This window comes from Phycodurus eques, chromosome 3 (assembly GCF_024500275.1).
Source record: "Phycodurus eques isolate BA_2022a chromosome 3, UOR_Pequ_1.1, whole genome shotgun sequence".
In the NCBI taxonomy this organism is placed as follows: domain Eukaryota; kingdom Metazoa; phylum Chordata; class Actinopteri; order Syngnathiformes; family Syngnathidae; genus Phycodurus; species Phycodurus eques.
In genome coordinates, this window is record NC_084527.1 from 33,326,732 (window position 1) to 33,345,881 (window position 19,150).

The 19,150-nt window shown below is 43.9% G+C and overlaps 2 protein-coding genes and 1 long non-coding RNA gene across 7 annotated transcripts in view; 2 read left to right on the top strand and 1 right to left on the bottom strand.

Moving 5' to 3' along the window:
* stxbp1b (syntaxin binding protein 1b) overlaps positions 1 to 2,765 on the top strand; it is a 76,867-nt gene extending 74,102 nt beyond the window's left edge. Inside the window, exon 20 of the mRNA XM_061673146.1 lies at positions 2,124 to 2,765. The gene's annotated coding sequence lies outside the window, so the exon portion shown is untranslated. The remainder of the gene's footprint in view (positions 1 to 2,123) is intronic.
* Positions 1 to 19,150, bottom strand: part of noxa1 (NADPH oxidase activator 1) — a 41,037-nt gene that overhangs the window by 6,393 nt on the left and 15,494 nt on the right. For 4 of the 5 annotated variants that reach the window (XM_061673150.1, XM_061673149.1, XM_061673152.1 and 1 more), the window contains 7 exons: positions 10,001 to 10,139; positions 9,843 to 9,911; positions 7,810 to 7,897; positions 7,367 to 7,476; positions 2,354 to 2,514; positions 796 to 904; positions 3 to 126 (listed from right to left, as the gene is read on the bottom strand). In XM_061673150.1, the coding sequence (XP_061529134.1) occupies positions 3 to 126; positions 796 to 904; positions 2,354 to 2,514; positions 7,367 to 7,476; positions 7,810 to 7,897; positions 9,843 to 9,911; positions 10,001 to 10,139 (800 nt within the window). Of the gene's footprint in view, positions 1 to 2; positions 127 to 795; positions 905 to 1,008; positions 1,565 to 2,353; positions 2,515 to 7,366; positions 7,477 to 7,809; positions 7,898 to 9,842; positions 9,912 to 10,000; positions 10,140 to 19,150 lie in introns of those variants that run through there. The other variant, XM_061673151.1, reaches the window with a different exon arrangement.
* LOC133400456 (uncharacterized) lies at positions 12,753 to 14,414 on the top strand. The gene is made up of 3 exons (XR_009768357.1): positions 12,753 to 13,048; positions 13,261 to 13,323; positions 14,321 to 14,414. It is a non-coding gene; the product is annotated as an uncharacterized LOC133400456 (long non-coding RNA).

Consider the following 19,150-nt stretch of genomic DNA (forward strand, 5'->3'; position numbering starts at 1 on the left):
ACCTTCACCCAGGATGTCAATGGTATCCCCTTCACTGAATTCCAAATCCTCAGGACCCTGAGCAGAATAATCATATAGTGCCACCATTTGGTATCGGATGGTATGGTTGCGCAGAGAATCTTCAACCTGAATTAGAAGAGTGCAGAGGCAGTTAGGATTCACATTCAATACATTTTGACTCATTATTTGTGCCCGTTTATTTTTTTTTAGACAACTATAATAGACAATACAGTCGTGGCTAAAAGCATTGGCACACTTTTAGCCATAAACATATTTATTTTCCTTTGTTTGTTTTACAAATTCGGTTAATATGTCAAAATTTAACTTGTTACTAGTTTATTTACCGGTTGTTCTTTGAAGTTGTTTAAAGTTGAGTTCGGTAGTTGAATAAATAAAGTTTGAATCATGGTGTTTATGAATCAGGATTTCCCTATTCATGATATTACATCATGAATATACGGGGCCAGTACATGTTGTGATGGGGCCACCACAAATTGGCTCATGTCGGACCCTGCATCAGTAGAAATGTTTCAATCTCCAATTAAGATTTATTTGTACACTTTTGCATGAAGTTAAACCATACCTTGTATGCAAATGACCTAATCCATAGTTACTATTGGTGAGCCCTCCTTTTCTGAACTGTGTTACGCAAGCGGCAGGCTCCAAGGACTGTCCAGCCGTCATTACATTTTGGATATAATGTCATTTTATTTATTTTTATTGCATTTCTTTCGGGTGGCTGGGATGTAAAACAAATAAAAACATATTTTTGGGATATCTAAGTTGTTTTCTCACCTGGCACCACAGAGTTGTTCTGCCGGCCTCTGAGACCTCTTGTATGGTCCTCCCTGCCTCTAATTCCCATTCCAGAGGTACCAGTAGCCGAGAACCATGCTTCTTATGTCTAATGAGAGAGCGAAAGAGCAGATTTTGAGGGAATGGGTGTGTCAGAAAAATGAAGATAAAATGTCTCTAAAAACTTTCAAATGGATTTGGCAAAGAGGAAGGAGGAGGAGAAGAACTTTGACTTTTTCCAAGAGACTTTATTTCGTATACCTTGTGACAAAACTCAAATATGCATTTTGTGGTCCATACTCACCTACTGAGCACAAAACATTTCCAATCGTCCGCATCTCCCAAAAAAAAAGCATCCAGATTATTGTTAAAACACCGCTGTCCACCTCGACTCTCTGACTCCAGTGAGGAACGACCCACTGTTCAGAACCTTCAAATAACTCCCATACAGCTGCTTTCCACCACAGGAGCTTAAGTTTTTACGGGCAGTACGAGTCCACTCTGCTCTCTCCATTCCCCCACAGCAGGACCCACGCCAAGAGGAGGAAAGATGTATTCAGCCCCCTCTTTCCATTGGAAAGCCAGATCACTGTTCCACTTAAAGTCCCGACGCTTTGCTGACAGCGAGTGCCACACCTCCTTCACCAGACCACGGGGAACTCAAATGGAGTGGACACCAGTCCGCTCAGTCAGCGTCTCTGAGGATGTCCTCGTTAGGCAGGAGGCGGGGTACACCCCGAACTGGTCGCCAGCCGATCGCAGGGCACATCTAAACAATTACAGATTACAGTGTTGTAATCCCATGTTTAATTTGGTGATCAACTCTCATTTTCTTCTTCCTTTTACCACTTAGAATTTTTCGAGGAGCAATCACATGCTTCCTCAGGCGAGATCTCTTTTAATCATCAAGCAAATCTGTTCCTACCACCTTCTGTGGGGTAATCACAGTCTGTTCAAACTTTCTAATATCTCGCAAAAATTCCTGTATCGCAACCACTTTGCCAAAAGTGTCCTTCAAAAGGGGACAGATCTTTATTCTGGGAAACACTGTCATTAACTGAAGCACCATCAGAGTCCCCATCAGTCTACATCCCTATAGCCTGGGTACCATCAACATGCCCAGCCTGCTCTGTTATGCAGAGATCAACAGTGTTTACATTGTCAGCAGCCTTCAGCTTCTGTCTCACATCACGAGGCTGCGCCATTTCTATCCGATCGAGAGCGCTATTCTGTTCTACAAATTTACACGTCATTCTTACGTTCAACGTTCCCAATAACAGCATGTCTTTCCTCTGCTTTCTCTTCCACCAATTCACGGCTTTCGGCAGAGGATACCTCCGCCGGAGAGACGACATGCACACCCGCGGAGCCCACCCCAACGGGGTCAGGGTCACCGGTCCACGCCTCAACGTCCTCGACCCTGGCTTTCAACTGCGGTCAAGCCAACCCCCCCCCCGCCGCCGTCATAAAGAAGAAGTCAAGCCAGTCGACCCTAATTTTGTTCAAACGAACTTATGCTTCGATTATCACAATTCAAGGGGACAGACAGGGCAGTTACCTGAGGCGTAAAGAAGATGCTGGCTGGTCCAATTGTTGAGCAATGTCTTCCTTCAGTTCATGGTATGAAATAGTTGAGGGTACTGACAGTGCCACAGTGTACGTGTAGTGAACCTTTACAACCACAGAGTCGGTTTCTGCTTCTTGGACAGAGTTGTCATCCTGGGGGAAAAAAAACAAAAAACAAAAAAACAATAAAAAAAAAAAAAAGAAAACCTCATCCCAAAAAAGTACCCTATAAATACCGTTGGGAATAATTACTTATACAACGGTTATATAATGTGTATATAACATTTTAATGGATTCCTCGGTTATGCTTCCAGTGTAACTTTGCAAAGAAAGCCATCTTGTGTGTGTGCAGGCTATTGTTATGTCTGCATGACACCTGCACTGCTATACTAGCTAGTGTGTACTCATGGAAAAGTGCCGGATCCGACGACCCGCAGGTCTTCTTAATCTGTGTTTTTAACCACTCTGTCTCGGAGTGTCCTTGAAAAGCAGGCGGATAGGATCTTGGCCTGCTCTGCTCCTCTCCTCGCCTCACTTCCGCTTGTCAGACCCTCATTCTCTCTCTCGCTCTCTGTAAATATTATGCAAATAGCTCTTTGTATTTATAAAAAAAAAAAAAAAAAAAAAAAAAAAAAGCCATAAAGACAAGATTGCTTCCTTAATTATTCTGCAAAAAGAAGACTATCCAACACAAAAGTGGCAACGAGGCTGGGATCCTATGATTGATTGCCAAACCAGGGGACCCTGGGAGTGATTGATCATCCGGGACCAACCCACGAGTCCTGCCTCCACCCGGAGAATTAGGACTGGTCCCTGGATGTCGCTATCACCTCAGGATCCAAACAGACCTGTGCTCGGACTTAATCAACTTTTCTTTTTTTTTTTTTTTTTTTTTTTTTTAAACCAAGGTTGAAAAAGGCGACATAATCCATCGACAGATATTTCTGACAATGGCACGTCAAAAGGCTGTAACTGCGTCTGTCATTACAACGGTTGATGCAATAAAAACATGAAAAACAAATATTGAAGCCAAAATGTATTAACCATTAGAATTATAGATGAATGATGATGTTGTGTAATTGAACACTATGCATAATTATTTTTTATCCAATTACATAATGTACTGCAAAAACTGTCCCGCAGTTATGTTCTTGACAACATTTTGGAAATGTGAAAATTCAGAAAAATTTGGACAAATTGTTCTGGAAGTGAATTTCTACAGGTGGGCATATTGTGCAAGCAATAAGCGATAATTATAAAAGCAGTGAGCAGAACGTAGCTCAAAGTAACGGTGTCAAAGTCTTGTTTCTTCTTCACGAAAACACAAAAGTAAAACCTCTTGTTGAATTAGAACTACTCGGATAAGTCCATCCGTCCATCCCTTTTCCGTACCGCTTATCCCCAACTACGGTTGACATGAATGCCAGACGTCATGTTTGGAAGAATCCAGGCAGCAATACCATCCCAACAATGACTCATGGTGGTGGAAGTATCATGCTGTGGCGGTGATTTTCAGCAACAGTAACCGGAAGACGAGACAAGATTGTAGGAAAGATGAATGCAGAAATGTACGCAGGAAAAAAAGGCCGAGCACCAAATCCAAACTGATGGCGCTTGAGAGGTGCTGCAAAGAGGCAAAACTGCCCAAATAATATGTGTGCTGAGCTTGTGGCATCATATTTAAAAAGACTTGAGTCTCATATACTGCCCTGCAGTTCCATTATTGGAGCCGGGAGGGCGCTCCCCTCTCTGTTTCCAGCACCCGTCTCCAATCAGTTTCTTCACCACAGGTATATAATAAGCCTGCCTGTTCCAGGGAATCCTCGCCAAAGTATTGCAGTTACTTCCAGCGGTACCACGGCCCATTTACCTCACGTGAGTCACTCTATTCCTCGTTCCCTTTTTTGACTCCTGTGTCTCCTTGTTCTCAGTGTTTTCCCCCCGTGTTCCTGATCCACGTCATTCCTGCCGCCAACCCAGCTGCCTGTCCACCCCACTGCCTGCCACCTGTCCACGCCACCCCCTGCCAACCCACCTAGGACCACCGCCATTACCTTTCCTCAATAAACTGTTCATCATTTTACATCTGCCTCCGCCTGCTCTTGGGTCCAGCTCCTCTCCATACGTGACATTGAGGCTGTTATCGTTGCCAAAAGGCGGATTAATAAAGAATTGAGCAAACTTTACTTTCTTACTACTTACTGTACTTTAGACATTTTGTATTTATAAATGTGGAAACAAACAAAAAACCTTTTTCTTGTTAAAATTGCGCTTTCCCCCCACTCCTCGGCAACCTTGCTAAACGATCCACGGCCATCTCCCCTCTGCATTTGCATACCTCGATCGGTAGGACCAGCAGCCTTTCCACTCATGCTCCTACTCGGGCCTTTCCTCTTCCTGTTCTCCTCTCTCTTTCATTTTCCTCATTCATCTACTCCTCCAAGTACTCCTTCCACCTCATCAGCACCATTTACTCACTTATCAGTACAAGTCTGTAATCACACTAACCTGATGCAAATCTTTCCCTGCTCATTCCCTGTGCCTGGCCAATCTGTACAACTACTTTTCTCCTTCCTTTATGTCTAACCTCTCAGACAACTCATTATACACTTTATTTGTTTTTGCCACCTCCCCAATTAGTTATATCCATATTCCATTGCATTTGATCTTGGCCAAACTCTTTTTCTGTACACTTTCCTGAATCTCCTTGATCCACCACCAAATATGTATCTTTATCGTTTTTTAATCAGCCCAGAGGATTCACCAAGCACCTTCTTAATTGTCTCTACTATAATTACAGTTTCTGTAGCAACCCAATCATTTGCAAGTTCCCCTGGACAACATAGAGCAGTTGTCACAAACATTGTGCTTCGCACGCACCAGGGAGCCACAAAAGACCACATGAGTAGCCCGTGATCCATCCATCTGTCCATTTTCTACCACTTAGCTTTAGCTTTAGCAGGGACGCCCAGACTTCCCTCTCCCCAGCCACTTCATCCAGCTCTTCTGGGGGGATCCCGAGGCGTTCCCAGGCCAGCCGAAAGACGTAGTCTCTCCAGCATGTCCTGGGCCGTCCCCGGGCTCTCCTCCCGGTGGGACGTGCCTGCAACAAAAAGCCCGATAGGACTCCTTTTTCAGCTTGACGGCATCCCTCACCGTTGGTGTCCACCAACGGGTTAAGGGATTGCCACCACAACAGGCACCAACCACCTTACGGCCACAGCGCCGGTCGGCCGCCTAAGCAATGGAGGCGCGGAACATGGTCCACTCGGACTCGATGTCCCCCGCCTCCTCCGGAACACGAGCAAAGTTCTGTCTGAAGTGGGAGTTGAAACTCCTTCTGACAGGGGATTCCGCCAGACGTTCCCAGCAGACCCTCACAATACGTTTGGGCCTGCCACGTCGGACCGGCATCTTCCCCCACCATCGGAGCCAACTCACCACCAGGTGGTGTTCAGTTGACAGCCACCAGTCCGATGACACGACCACAAAGTCGATCATCGAACTGCGACCTAGGGTGTCCTGGTGCCAAGTGCACACGTGGACACCCTTATGCTTGAACACAGTGTTTGTTATGGACAATCCGTGATGAGTCCAATAACAGAACACCACTCGGGTTCTGATCGGGGGGGTGTGGCGTTCCTCCCAATCACGCCCTTCCAGCTCTCACTGTCATTGCCCATGTGAGCATTGAAGTCCCCCAGCAGAACGATGGAGTCCTCCAGCACCCCCTCCAAGGACTCCAAAAAGGGTGGGTACTCTGAACTGCTTTTTGGTGCATCGGCACAAACAACAGTCGGGACCCGTCACCCCACCCATAGGGCGGAGGCAGGCTACCCTTTCGTCTACCGGGGTGAACCCCAACGTACAGGCGTTTGGCGCCTCTCACCGTGGGCAACTCCAGAGTGGAAAAGAGTCCATCCCCTCTCGAGAGAACTGGTACCAGAGCCCAAGCTGTGTGTGGAGGCGAGTCCCACTATATCTAGTCGGAACTTCTCGACCTCACACACCACCTCGGGCTCCTTCCCTGCCAGAGAGGTGACATTCCACGTCCCTAGAGCCAGCTTCTGTAGCCAGGGATCGGATCGCCAAGGTCCCTGCCTTCGGCCACCGCCCAGCTCACACTCCACCCGACCCCAATGGCCCCTCCCATAGGTGTTGAGCCCATGGGAAGGGGGACCCACGTTACCCTTTCGGGCTGTGCCCGGCCGGGCCCCATGGTTGCAGGCCCGGCCACCAGGCGCTCGCCTTCGAGCCCCACCACACCAGGCCTTGCTCCCCGGTGACCCGCGTCCGGGCAAGGGAAAACCAAGTCCATCGTTTGTCGTCATCATAAGGGGTCTTTGAGCCGTGCTTTGTCTCGTCCCTCACCTAGGACCTGTTTGTCATGGGTGACCCTACCAGAGGCATAAAGCCCCAGACAACTTAGCTCCTAGGATCATTGGGACACACAAACCCCTCCACCACGATAAGGTGATGTCTCAAGGAGGGGTAGCCCGTGATCCTCTTCTGAAAATATTTTACCAGTGATTTCGTAGGATTGTTGCAGAAGTGATCATTTTAAAATCCATCCATCCATACTTTCATTTTCCGAACCATTTATCCTCAATAGGGTGGCTTCCAGCAAGATCCCAGCGAGAGGCGGGGTAGACCCTGAATTGGGCGCCAGCCAATCGCAGTCATTTGAAAATATAAACACATATTTGTCTGTTTCCTACCTTATTAAATCATATTTGAAAATTGTGAGAAATCCTTAACAGAATTAGTATCTTCACATAGATTAAAATAATTATCTATCCATCACTCTTCTATACTGCTTAGCCACACTAGGGCCACGGGTGTGCTGGGGCCTATGCTAGCTGACTCTGGGCGGGAGGCAGGGTTGACCCTGGCTTGGTGACTGCCACAAACAGACCCTCACTATTTACCCGGGCTTGGGACCGGCACTAAAAATACACCGGTCTACAGTGGCTGGTATGTGGCTTCTCAATAAGGGATAACTTACCTTATTGCTGGCTGAATCGGCTGTGTAGTTGGGAGGTTCTGGGGGTGGCAGTTGAGTATGGGTGGCAGACGAGTAGGACGGGGGTGCTATATCTGAAGATAACTGTCCTCCTGCGAAATGCATTGTATAGCTGCAGTGCGAAGAAACACTAATCTGATCATAACATTTAGAGTGGATAGGATACGTTAAAATATTAATTACAATTTTGTCAAACACTTTACAAGAGCACGACTGTGTCTGTGGGATTTTTAACACTTTTGGACAGCGATTTAAAGATTACATATTATTTTAAAGGATAATTAAATTTGGCTTTGCAAAGAATTGCAATTATCAAATATGTATTGAGTCATATGTTAGGATGTTAGTCGGCTGTGTGTACCCACTATCATTACCTTAAAAAAGAACACAATGCAAGGGCTAGCACATGATGAGATTCATTTTACCCAAAGTAGGAGCTGCCGAACGGGACCATTTTTGTGGACGAGCGGGTGGCTTTAGTCCTGGAGGGAGGGGAATCCCAGTAGGAAGTGTCTGAAAGATCAATAAAGCAAAGGGATTACAAAAACTGTTCTTTTCATCCTACAACAAAAAAATCAACAATTATACTTGTTCTATTTGTTCCAACTAAGCTCTATTTCTATTAACCAAGTGACCTCTGACCCCTGTTGACCTTGAATAGGTTATATTTTTGTGTGTTCCCCCCCCCCCCCCCCCCCTCTTGCTCTTGGGACCGGTCAATACAGGGAAAGGCCACAACATACAATACTTCAACTGTATCATAATTTCTTCAAGGGTTGATAAATTACCTAACTCAACGATTGTTGTACCAACTGGTGATGGCAGCAGGTTTTCTCCCGTTCATGGTATCGGTGTGTTTAAAGTACTGGCTGAACATGGTAACATAATTTCCATGCTTGTTGGTTACAACTGTGCATTTACTCCCTCTCCCAATTCAAATGTCTGTGTTATAGCTGTAGAACATAGGTAGCAATTGTTTGAGTCTACTATTATACGTAACAGTCATTGTTGTGGCAATTTTGCTTGTTGACAATTTCTGACTTGTGACTACAGTGTTTTCGCTCACATTTCCAGCTCACACTTTTCATATATTGCATTTTAGTTCACCACTGTGTTGGAGCCTCTGCCAACTTGCTATCTTAGTGGCAACTGTGAAAGTGCAATTCAGTTTCTGGTTGGTTAGCAGGGATTTCGTTCATTCATTCATTTTCTGTACCTCTTATCCTCACTAGGGTAACGGGCGTGCTGGAGCCTATCCCAGCTATCTTTGGGCGAGAGGCGGGGTACACCCTGAACTGGTTGCCAGCCAATCACAGGGCACATACAGTATAAACAAACAACCATCCACACTCACATTTACAACTATGGGCAATTTAGAGTCTTCAATTAACCTACCATCCATGTTTTTGGGATGTGGGAGGATACCGGAGTACCCGGAGAAAACCCACACAGGCACGGGAGAGCATGCAAACTCCACACAGACGAGGCCAGATTTGAACCCAGGTCCTCAGAACTGTGAGGCAGATGTGCTAACCAGTCATCCACTGTATCGCCTAGCAGGGATTTGAGGTACGTCAATATTCTCCTATAATTACATACTGTAGGATCATGGGCCCTTAGAATTCATCAGTCATCACTTTTGACCCCCATAAGACACCCCTGCCTCCCACCCCTAGAGTTTTGCAGCAAGTCAGAGGATTATACTATGCATGGTCGGGCCATACATGCACGAGGTTGTACTTATGCTCACTACCTTTCCGTCTTTTCAAATTAATAGGCTAGAAATTTCAGTTTTGAGCTTCAATGAGGCACCATTGCTCTCATGCTAATGTCCATGGAGTTAGGACAATATCCATCCTGGATCAAGCTCAGAACTGAGAGATCTCAACGCCCAGTACAGAGCCCTGCTTAACCACGTGACCAGGGAGTCCTGGTATTGCGACAGCAAGTGTACTTCAAATGTGTATGCATTTTGTCTCACCGTGTCTAAACTGACAAAAGTAAAGGCTGGTATTCTTCATGGAAAAAAAGTACTGAGACTTTGCTCCCTGTGAGTTTCAGCAAACGACCTGGCCTTGGAACTAGATGCTGTTTGTATGCCTCCTTTTGGCTCCAACTCATTGATGTGCACAGATTCCTTAAGGTATTGTTTTGCGCCTTCCAGTGCTTGGACCATGCCTGCTTGTCAGTATGGATTGAAGAAATAGCAATTACGAATATAACTATGGGTCTGTAAATCCTGGATGACCACTAGTCATTGAAAATCCCACAGTCCTTCGAATATTTTTTTTCTTAAATGCTAATGGAGGAGATAGAACGTATCCAGGGTCATTAGGGATCACAAATTTGTGCATCAGGGAAATACTGTCATTAAAATGCTAAACTGAGCACAAGACTGTGGAACCTCAGAAGTCACAGAAAATGAGTGTGTACTATTTCATGAACAAAAATTAATTACATTCTCAGTTTTGCCTTTGGTCATCTTGATATTTGCTGGCTTGAGCAAAGACATTGGCACAAGTCCTCTCTGAAAAGAAAATATTTTAAATCAACTGAACAGCTTTAACTTTTTTATTTTATTGTTTATATTATGTTATTATTTTCTCTTTCTCTTACCTGTCCATCATATATGACAGTTGCCATCCCATCCTTGTCCTGATCTTCGAATAAAAATACCTTGGAACCTCCTGGCACTGTCAACTGGCCTGGGCCTCGAGCCATGTAAGGGACTGCCAAACACATGTAGCGAGACTCCCTGTCATGTAGTAAAAAAAAAAAAAAAATTATAATAAATTTACATTGTATTGTCTGCAAGTAATATTTGACTTAAATGGACAAAATTTTTTCAAAAAATGTCAAACTTTAAAATGATATATTTTTTAAAAAGTGCATATAAGGACGTATGTTAAATCTTCCCTTTGTAAATCACAATGCACCTGCAAATTTTGCCTTTATAAAGATAATCAGTCTTGACTTTAACGTATCATGCTAAGAACTGGTCCAAATAGTTTGACATTCTCATGGATGAGGTAACCAAAATATGACAACTGGCTCTCAGTATGGTGCTCTACAACACTGAACAACACAAATATTTTAATATTGCTAAATAAATACCTTTGGCTGTGTCAACCAAAACACAGAAGGATTATTTGCAGAATTGTTGATACAGTTCCAATAATAGTCATATTATAAAAAAAACATTCTTAAAAGGACTGCAGATCGCATAAACCATACTAATTTAGTGTTGTACAAGCAAAATCACCATCTCATCCATTTTTTTTTTTTTCGTGCAATAAAGAACCTTTTGGAGCCTTCTTCGTGAGATTGAAGCTGTGAGCATTGGCAAGACATCAGAACACACACATACATTTCACTTATGCTTCTCCACTGACTTCCTGTCCATTGCCTGAGTTATATCAGAATCTGTATGATCTTGATGAGCCAAGTATTGTATGTTAAAACACACAAGGAATTCTTCTCTGGTAGCTGGAGTTACTCTAGTACAGACAGTCATTAGTAATATACTGTGTAGTGTGCAATAGTTCAGTAATAATGATCAAATTGAATTGTGGAAATGATGCACAGTGACAGAGATACAATGATGACTACAGGAGTAATTACACTAGAAATGGGCAAATAGCCCAAGTGTCAATATGAAACGGCGTAAATGTGGTGTGGCAGACAGCGCAACAGTGTCGGTATCATCGTAGACCAGCACAGCTCTGCGAGTGGGCGGGCTGCGCCGCTGTTTACATACAGCCGACTACATTCACTGTCAATCAAAGTGGCTCCTCTCATTCCCTTTAAATGTGGCGCAATGACAGTCTCAACGGAGACATCACTGTGCAGAAAGGACGATGGATAATCCTTGCGATCCGTGCATAAGTGAAGTATTGTCACTGCTCTTGGCCGGTGTTGCAACAGACAATGTGAGCGGTTATACAGAATGAGCTGGTGACGCCTGCTGATGATTTAAATATGTCCGCGGACCTTAGTATCCTTCTGCCTGTGCCCCAATCAAATTCACCAAAATCACGTGAGACACGTCTTCAGACGTGTTCTGAGCGGGCATGAATTTAGAAACTAAACATTCTGCCACCAAATTGGCACTCTGCCAGGCTGATGTCCAAGGACACCCCCTCTGCTCACCTGAAGCCCCAGCTTGGAGCTTTGGTATAGATATTGGAGCGTTGAGGAGGACTGTAAGTATGCTGTGACAACGCGAGGGATTGCGTGATTTCCAAAGACGAAAAACATTGCAGCATCCCTTGCATAGATCTGGAAAAGCAGCTACTACAAGACAACATTTTTCCTTTTCTGGTAGTGGATTGTCGCTTTGTTCTTTTCTATTTTCCTTCACCAGCTTCGCTAACATCGGTACCTCACGGAAAACCACTTGAGAGTCTCACAGCTACGTCAATGCCAACTCGTCTGTCATGGAGGATCCCAGGCGAATTCTTCGACTTCGAATGAGGATTTACTTGATTCGACATAGACAGACTAGTCTCCTCCTCTCAATCGACAAGAAATTGTCAATTTGACTTGCATCGCCAAGTGATCACCGAACTCAGAAACAGATTGGAGTTTACACAGCAACAGGTCAATGAAATTAGATATTTAGATTTGATAATACTGCGCTCCGATCAAGCATGATGTCAACGTCAGCGGAATTAAAAACTCTTAGACTGGAATATAAAATCATGAAGGAAACTACGATGGACATTCAATCACGAAGCATGCGCGACAATCTCATTTTCTCAAGCATTCCAGAAAACGCACCGGAAGACCCCAAGGCCCAGATTAAAAAGTTCATGATGTCTGCGCTGAAGATACAGCAAGATACAGTTGACAAGATTACCTTTCACCGTGTTCATCGACTGGGAGCCCCTTGTCCAGGAAACCAACCACGTCCCATCATTGCAAAGTTTGAACACTTTCATCAAAAAGTGTTCGTGAAATCAAAAGGTCATGAGCTCAAAGGGACTTCGTTTGGAATGACCAACCAGTTCCCCAAGGAAATCAACGAGAGGCGTAAAATCTTGTACCCAATGATGAAAAGCCACCATGAGAAAGGCAAACGAGCGTGGGAAGTTGTCGACAAGATATACGTCGAATGCCAACTGTTTCGTGATAAGTACTTCTGATCTGTTGTCATTAATTGTTCAAAGCGTATTGTATTTTGTTTCCTTCTTTCCACTTTCGCTTAGACAAACAAAAGAACGGAATCACGTATGCCACCAGCATGAATTCTCACTCCTATCTGTCTGTTTTCCTGCTGTGCTTGTTTTTGTTCCCTTTTTGTGCTCGGGCACCTCTGGGTGCCACTGCGTGCGCGAACGCCCGTCACAACCAAGCCGGTGGCGTTTTACGATCGAAGAAGTCGACCATGCGCCGCCGATCGCATTCCCTAGCCACGATCGGTCGGCGGGGCCTCGACGAGCAACTGCCGGCATCCCGGACAGATCCCGCAGCCCTCTGAGGGCCAGAGCTCGGCCCGCCACCAGGTCAACCAGGGAAGTTATGAGCGCATCCCAAATGGGACAACAACTTTCCCTTCCTATTTCTTTTTATTTTTGTGCATCTGTTTTTTCTTCAACTGAACCTTGTTCATTTCCACCTGAGGTCCGGAGCAAGACCACCCCAAAGACCAGCTGATCAGCATTCGTGAGTCGACACTGCAATCCTTACTATGATGTACATCAGTAGTGCGTAATAATTGTGGGGAAATTACTAGCTTCATACAAAATCCCAACTTCGTCTTCTCTCGCTCTGACCCAACGCATTAAATGCTCACACGCTCATTTATCTTAGCCCAGCGACCACACACGATGTCCTCTTTTCCATTTTCGTACGCCTTATTTTCTTTCTTCTTTCAGGGAGAACTGTCATGCGCTGAATCCGCCTAAACCACTGCGTTACCGTCATCCGCCATCATGCAGGTATGGATTTGCACTTGTCTGATGTCTGTACTTGAGGGTTCCACGGTTGCCAACCAGTATACTCCATTTACTGTCAGTAGTGTGGCACTTTTATTCATGAAGTCAACAAAATCCAATGCATTACACACAGTCTGCAACGTTGAACATATTTGCATGTGCAGTGTCCATCAGTTCTTCTACTACAGTTCAGACCAACCTTGTGACACTTTGATAATAATTTGTTTGCAGCTGTAACAATCGCCCCAGTGCTATAACAGGCCCCAGTTGTTCCTCGTCAAGACGATTTTGCTCCTGTGCAGACTGTTAAAATGAGGTTAGATCAGTGGTGCACTCGTGTCTAGCATGTTTCTAAGCAGTCTGGTTTTACTGATTTCGTGGGAACCAACCAGTCGTTTACTGGAGCTGGAATCTTACACACGCACTTGTCTGATGTCTGTACTTGTGGGTGCCATGGTTGCCAACTAATATACTCTACATTTACTGTCAGTAGTGTGGCTCTTTCATTCATGAAGTCACCAAAACCCAATGCATTACATACAGTCTGCAACATTGCACATGTCTGCACTCTACAGTGCCCATCAGTTCTTCTACTACAGTACAGAACAACCTTGTGACACTTTGATCCGTACTTGTGGATACCACGTTTGCCAACTAATATACTCCACATTTACTGTCAGTAATGTGGCACTTTTATTCATGAAGTCAACAAAACCCAATGCATTCCACACAGTCTGCAACATTGAACATGTTTGCACGCTGCAGTGCCCATCAATTCTTGAATTCAATTGCAGCTGTAACAATCGTTCCAGTGCTAGAACAGGCTACACACATCCCACCACCTAGAACCAGGTTAAGCTTTGAGGGAAAATATGATTTGGAGACAAATGCATCGAGATTATATGTGCATATTTCTGCTGTTCTCGTTTCGAATGTTGCTTATTATTTTGTTTTAAAAACTGTCGATGACCTGGTTATTAACGAGGAATCTTCGTTTCAGGGAGAACTGTCGTGCTGAATCCGCCGAAACCACTGCGTTACTGTCATCCGCAGACACCACTGCGTTACCTTCCTCCGTCATCATGCAGGTATGGGCTCGGTTTGTTTCGTTTTCATGTTGTTGATTGTTTTCCTTGTCAAGAAGATTTTGCTCCTGTGCAGACTGTTAAAATGCAGTTAGATCAGTGCAGCACTCGTGTCCTGTATGTTTTTCTAAGCAGTCTGTCTTTACTGATTTCGTGGGAACCAACCAGTCCTTTACTGCAGCTGGTATCTTATACATGTCTTATACTTGTCTGTCCATACTTGTGGATACCACAGTTGCCAACTAATATACTCCTCATTTACTGTCACAAATGTGGCTCTTTAATTAATAAAGTAAACAAAACACAGTGCATTACACGGCCTGTAATACTGAACGGGTTTGCACTATACAGTGCCCATCAGGTCTTCTATTGAGATTCAGAGCAACCTTGTGACACTTTATTCGCTTGTTTGCAGCCATAAAAATCACTTTAGTGTTCAGGTTACACACTTGTCCAATCACCCAGAACCAGGGTAAGCCTTGAATGAAAATATGATTTGTAGGCAGGCGCATTGATATGTTAATATCTGTGCATATATCTGTCTTTTTTTTTCAGTTGTGAGTCTCTGTGCACTATACCGGTAGTAAAACAAACCAAAAAGTCTTTATTATGTATACGTGTGTGTATATAATATATATATATATATATATATATATATATATATATATATATATATATATATATATATATTGGGAGGAAACCGGAGTGCCCGGAAAAAAACCACGCAGGCACGGGGAGAACATGCAAACTCCACACAGGGGGGGCCGGGGATTGAACCCCGGACCTCAGAACTGTGAGGCAGACGCTCTAACCAGTCGACTACCGTGCCGCCCCCTTTTTTAACTCACAAATGTAAATAAACATTTTTTGGTGATATCATAGACATGGAGTTTGCTCTCTGAATCTGATGTTACTAAACAGGACAAAAAGTCTATTCCAAGATTCAGAACAAAGATCGTACAGGTGTGCAACACACCATGTTGAGAAAATACTACGCGTTTGCCAAACTTTTTTTTTTTTTGTTTTTAAATCAAGTGTGTATGACGAATGTGGACTCTTGATTTTCTTCTGAAGATGAAAGCGCATGTGGAATTTGATTCAGATCCCGTGTTTTGTTACACCTCTGATGGCAGTGAAGAAGAGTGATTGTGATTCTTCGGATGGTACAGACACAAGCAACAGTATCGTCCTCTTAAGTGACCAGAAATGAAAGATGCCGAGATTTCCAAACACAGGGAACATAGTGGATGTTAGAGAGAGGTGTCTCTCGCTGCAAGAACTTGCAAACACCTCTTTGAAGCCATCTGTTGAGCGAGGGACAGAAAAAACTGTTGAGCGAGGGACAGAAAAAATAGCCCCTCCGTTAAGAGACGTAGAGGTTTAAGTAGTGTATCCTGCCAAAGAAGTACAGGTAACCCTGCAAAAGAGGGTGGAGGGGGAGACACTGGAGCCCTGTTGGAAGATTCAGCACCTGTCTCAAAGAAACATCTACCGGACAGAGCTTCTACTGTGGTTGGAGGGTCTGACTTACATTCCATACCTGCTGTTTGTTTAAAAAAAAAAAAAAAAAAAAAAAAAGAAAGATGGATCAAGAATTGACGGCACGGTGGTCCGACTGGTTAGAGCGTCAGCCTCACAGTTCTGAGGACCGGGGTTCAATCCCCGGCCACCCCTGTGTGGAATTTGTATGTTCTCCCCTTGCCAGCATGGGTTTTCTCCGGGAACTCCGGTTTCCTCCCACATCCCAAAAACATGCATGAATTGGAGACTCTAAATTGCCCGTAGGTGTGAATGTGAGTGCGAATGGTTGTTTGTTTGTATGTGCCCTGCGATTGGCTGGCAACCCGTTCAGGGCGTACCCCGCCTCCTGCCAGATGACAGCTGGGATAGCTCCAGCACGCCCGCGACCCTAGTGAGGAGAAGCGGCTCAGAAAACGGATGGATGGATGGATGGATCAAGAATTTATCATAAAAAACAACATTGTTTGTATTGCAAGTTGGGGGTGAGAAAAATGTTGAGACACCTGGAGCGTGCACATAAAGACAAGCCCAACGTTGCAAAGGCTGTGTCCTTTCCAAAAAGCTCAAAGGAGAGACAAATCCATATGGAATATTTAAGAAACAAGGGTGACTTTGCCCACAACGTTGATGTTTTAAATTCTGGTGTTGGAAATCCTGTGGCACGCAAACAACCAAAGGTTGAATCTCACATTTTTCTTCATTATGCATATTGCCATGGCTTCTTTTTTTAAAAATGGTCCTTTTGAAGCACATGAATGTCTGCAAATTCAAACCTGGTGGTCCGCTGAAACCTGGCAAAACACGTGCTCAGGCCATCTCTGGATTTGCTTCACCTCCACCACCTGGAGTAAAGAGAGAGCTTTGGAAACTGCTAATCAATATGCTTCAGGACAATGTTTATCAAGCTGTGAAATCTGATCCCTGTATTTTGGAGTATGGTGAACATTTGTACAACAGGCTCGGACATGATGTTGCCAAACACGAGTACATCTGACAAAAATTGCGAGAGCTGGGAAGGTTACTCATATGTTCTAGAGAAAATACTCCCATCAAGACAATAAAAGATCATATCCGACCTGCCAATTTTATGCATGTTGTCCAGGCTGGACAAGTAATGATACATACAAATGCCCGAGTCTGGCGCTGAAAGTCGGATATAGCTTGAAAAATATTTCAATGTTGGCGGAAAGCAATGCAAATGTACAAAGTGACTTGAGTGCATCAAAAGAAGCAAGGACATTCCGTAGAGTGTATGAAACCAGGTGGAACGAATTGATGTCATCCTCATCACATAGAACATTGAAGGAGTCCAAGTGGAATACACTTCAGTTACTTCCCTTCACCAAAGATGTTCACTCTTCATTCATATTTAGATACTCTACAAAAAGATCTTTTCAGCAAACTATCCTCTGAATTGTCCCTCATGACATACACAGAACTGACAAAAGTTATTTTGTTCAAGAGACGGAGAGCTGGGGAAGTCTCAAAAATTCTGCTTTCTGCTTACTTTTCCTACTGGCCATCAGACCCACAGGAGGATATTAATGTTGCACTAGGAAATGGACGAAAATGAAGCTTCGTCTTCTTGACTTGGCGAAGCTCGTTCTCCTGCTTCCTCCACTTGCGAACCATGGATTCGTTGATCTTGAATTCTCTCGCAGCTGCTCGATTCCCATGTTCCTCCGCGTAACTAATAGTTTCGTAAGCATGTCTCTTCACAGGTGCCATTTTCGGGGGTCATTAGCCAAACCGATGCACATACCGGAACTATATACCTACTGGGGGCGTGTCCTCAGTCACGTCCGCCTTCCTCTATATAAGCAGCGTGTCGGCAGGAAATGCTCCGTCAGTCAAGCGGAGCGCTCATTAAAGTCACGCGACAACATTTACAGATTTTGGATCTCGGTGCCCGCCTCAACTTTGGTCTCATATTCATCTTTTGCTCTGAAACACAAAAGTCTTCAGTATACAACAAAAACAAAGGAATTGACCTTGCGGTTCCAATACATTTGGAGGGGACTCTATGATGTATTTGGTCTGACATTGTGTGCAGCTGGCTTAACGTGACCAAAAAACCACTGCCGCACTGCAATTATAGCCATATAAAAGGTATCATGTTTGGATAGTTTTATTCAAATAAATAAATAATAAAATGACCATTGAGACAATTTGGATGCACTATTTTTTTTTATAAATAATGAGGTATCTGATCGCGACGGTATCAGCAGATAATCGCATCACCTCTCTTCAGAAAAACGTTTACATTTCTCGTTGGTGGGAACCCATAAATCGCTGTTGTTAAAACACACATGATGTTGTTCATTACATCATGGACTGTTCTATGAAAAAGTGACTGCGACAAGTGCCTTTTGCGTGGAGAAAATGGCACAGGAATAGAACCTGGCTAGGCATTAAATGGTATGTTAATCGCATCACCACTTAAGGTGAAAAGTTATTGGCAAATACAGGTTGTTCTCAATCAATTTAAATTACAAAACTTAATGTATTTCTGTCGTTCAATTTATAAAGAAAAAAAAAAAAGATTCACTACACAAAGTAAAACCATTTTATGATTTGTATTTACTATTTTGATGATTTTAGCTTACAGCTAATGAAACCCCACATTTTACCATCTCTAAGTAATCAGAATGTTGTACAAGAAAGTTTAAAAAAATAAATAAAAAAATGGAAATGAGGTAGGGATGGGCCTTTGATCCAGGCTCTTTTTTTGACGTTTGGCCACATCAAACGTGTTGGGGCAGATTTGTCCACACGTCTTGAGATTGATACTGTTTTGAGCTCTCTACAAAGTGAATTAAAAATGAAAGTGTTTAAGGTATTTCCAAAGTATGTTAAACCTGACGTTGTGTTTAAGGTCTCTAAAGAATAAGGTAAACCTGACAGTGTGTTTAAGGTCTCTACAAAGGAAGTTAAACCTGACAATGTGTGAAGCGGTCCACAGAAAGACAGAAACATCAGTGTGTGTGTGTATACATGGGCCCCACTCGTGGCTAAAACCTGACAGGTCCCCAGGAGTCGGTCCCTTGTCAGGTGAGAGAATTTTCCCTTTGTCTTATTTGCAATTCAAAGTGACACGTGTTTCCGGCTGCTCTGGTATATTGCCTGATTTTTTTCAATTCTGTAGAACCTTCAGAAAGGGTGGTCCCCACAACTATATACAAGTATAGGTGTGGTTGTGGGTGTGTGTGGCTATGGCTCTGGGC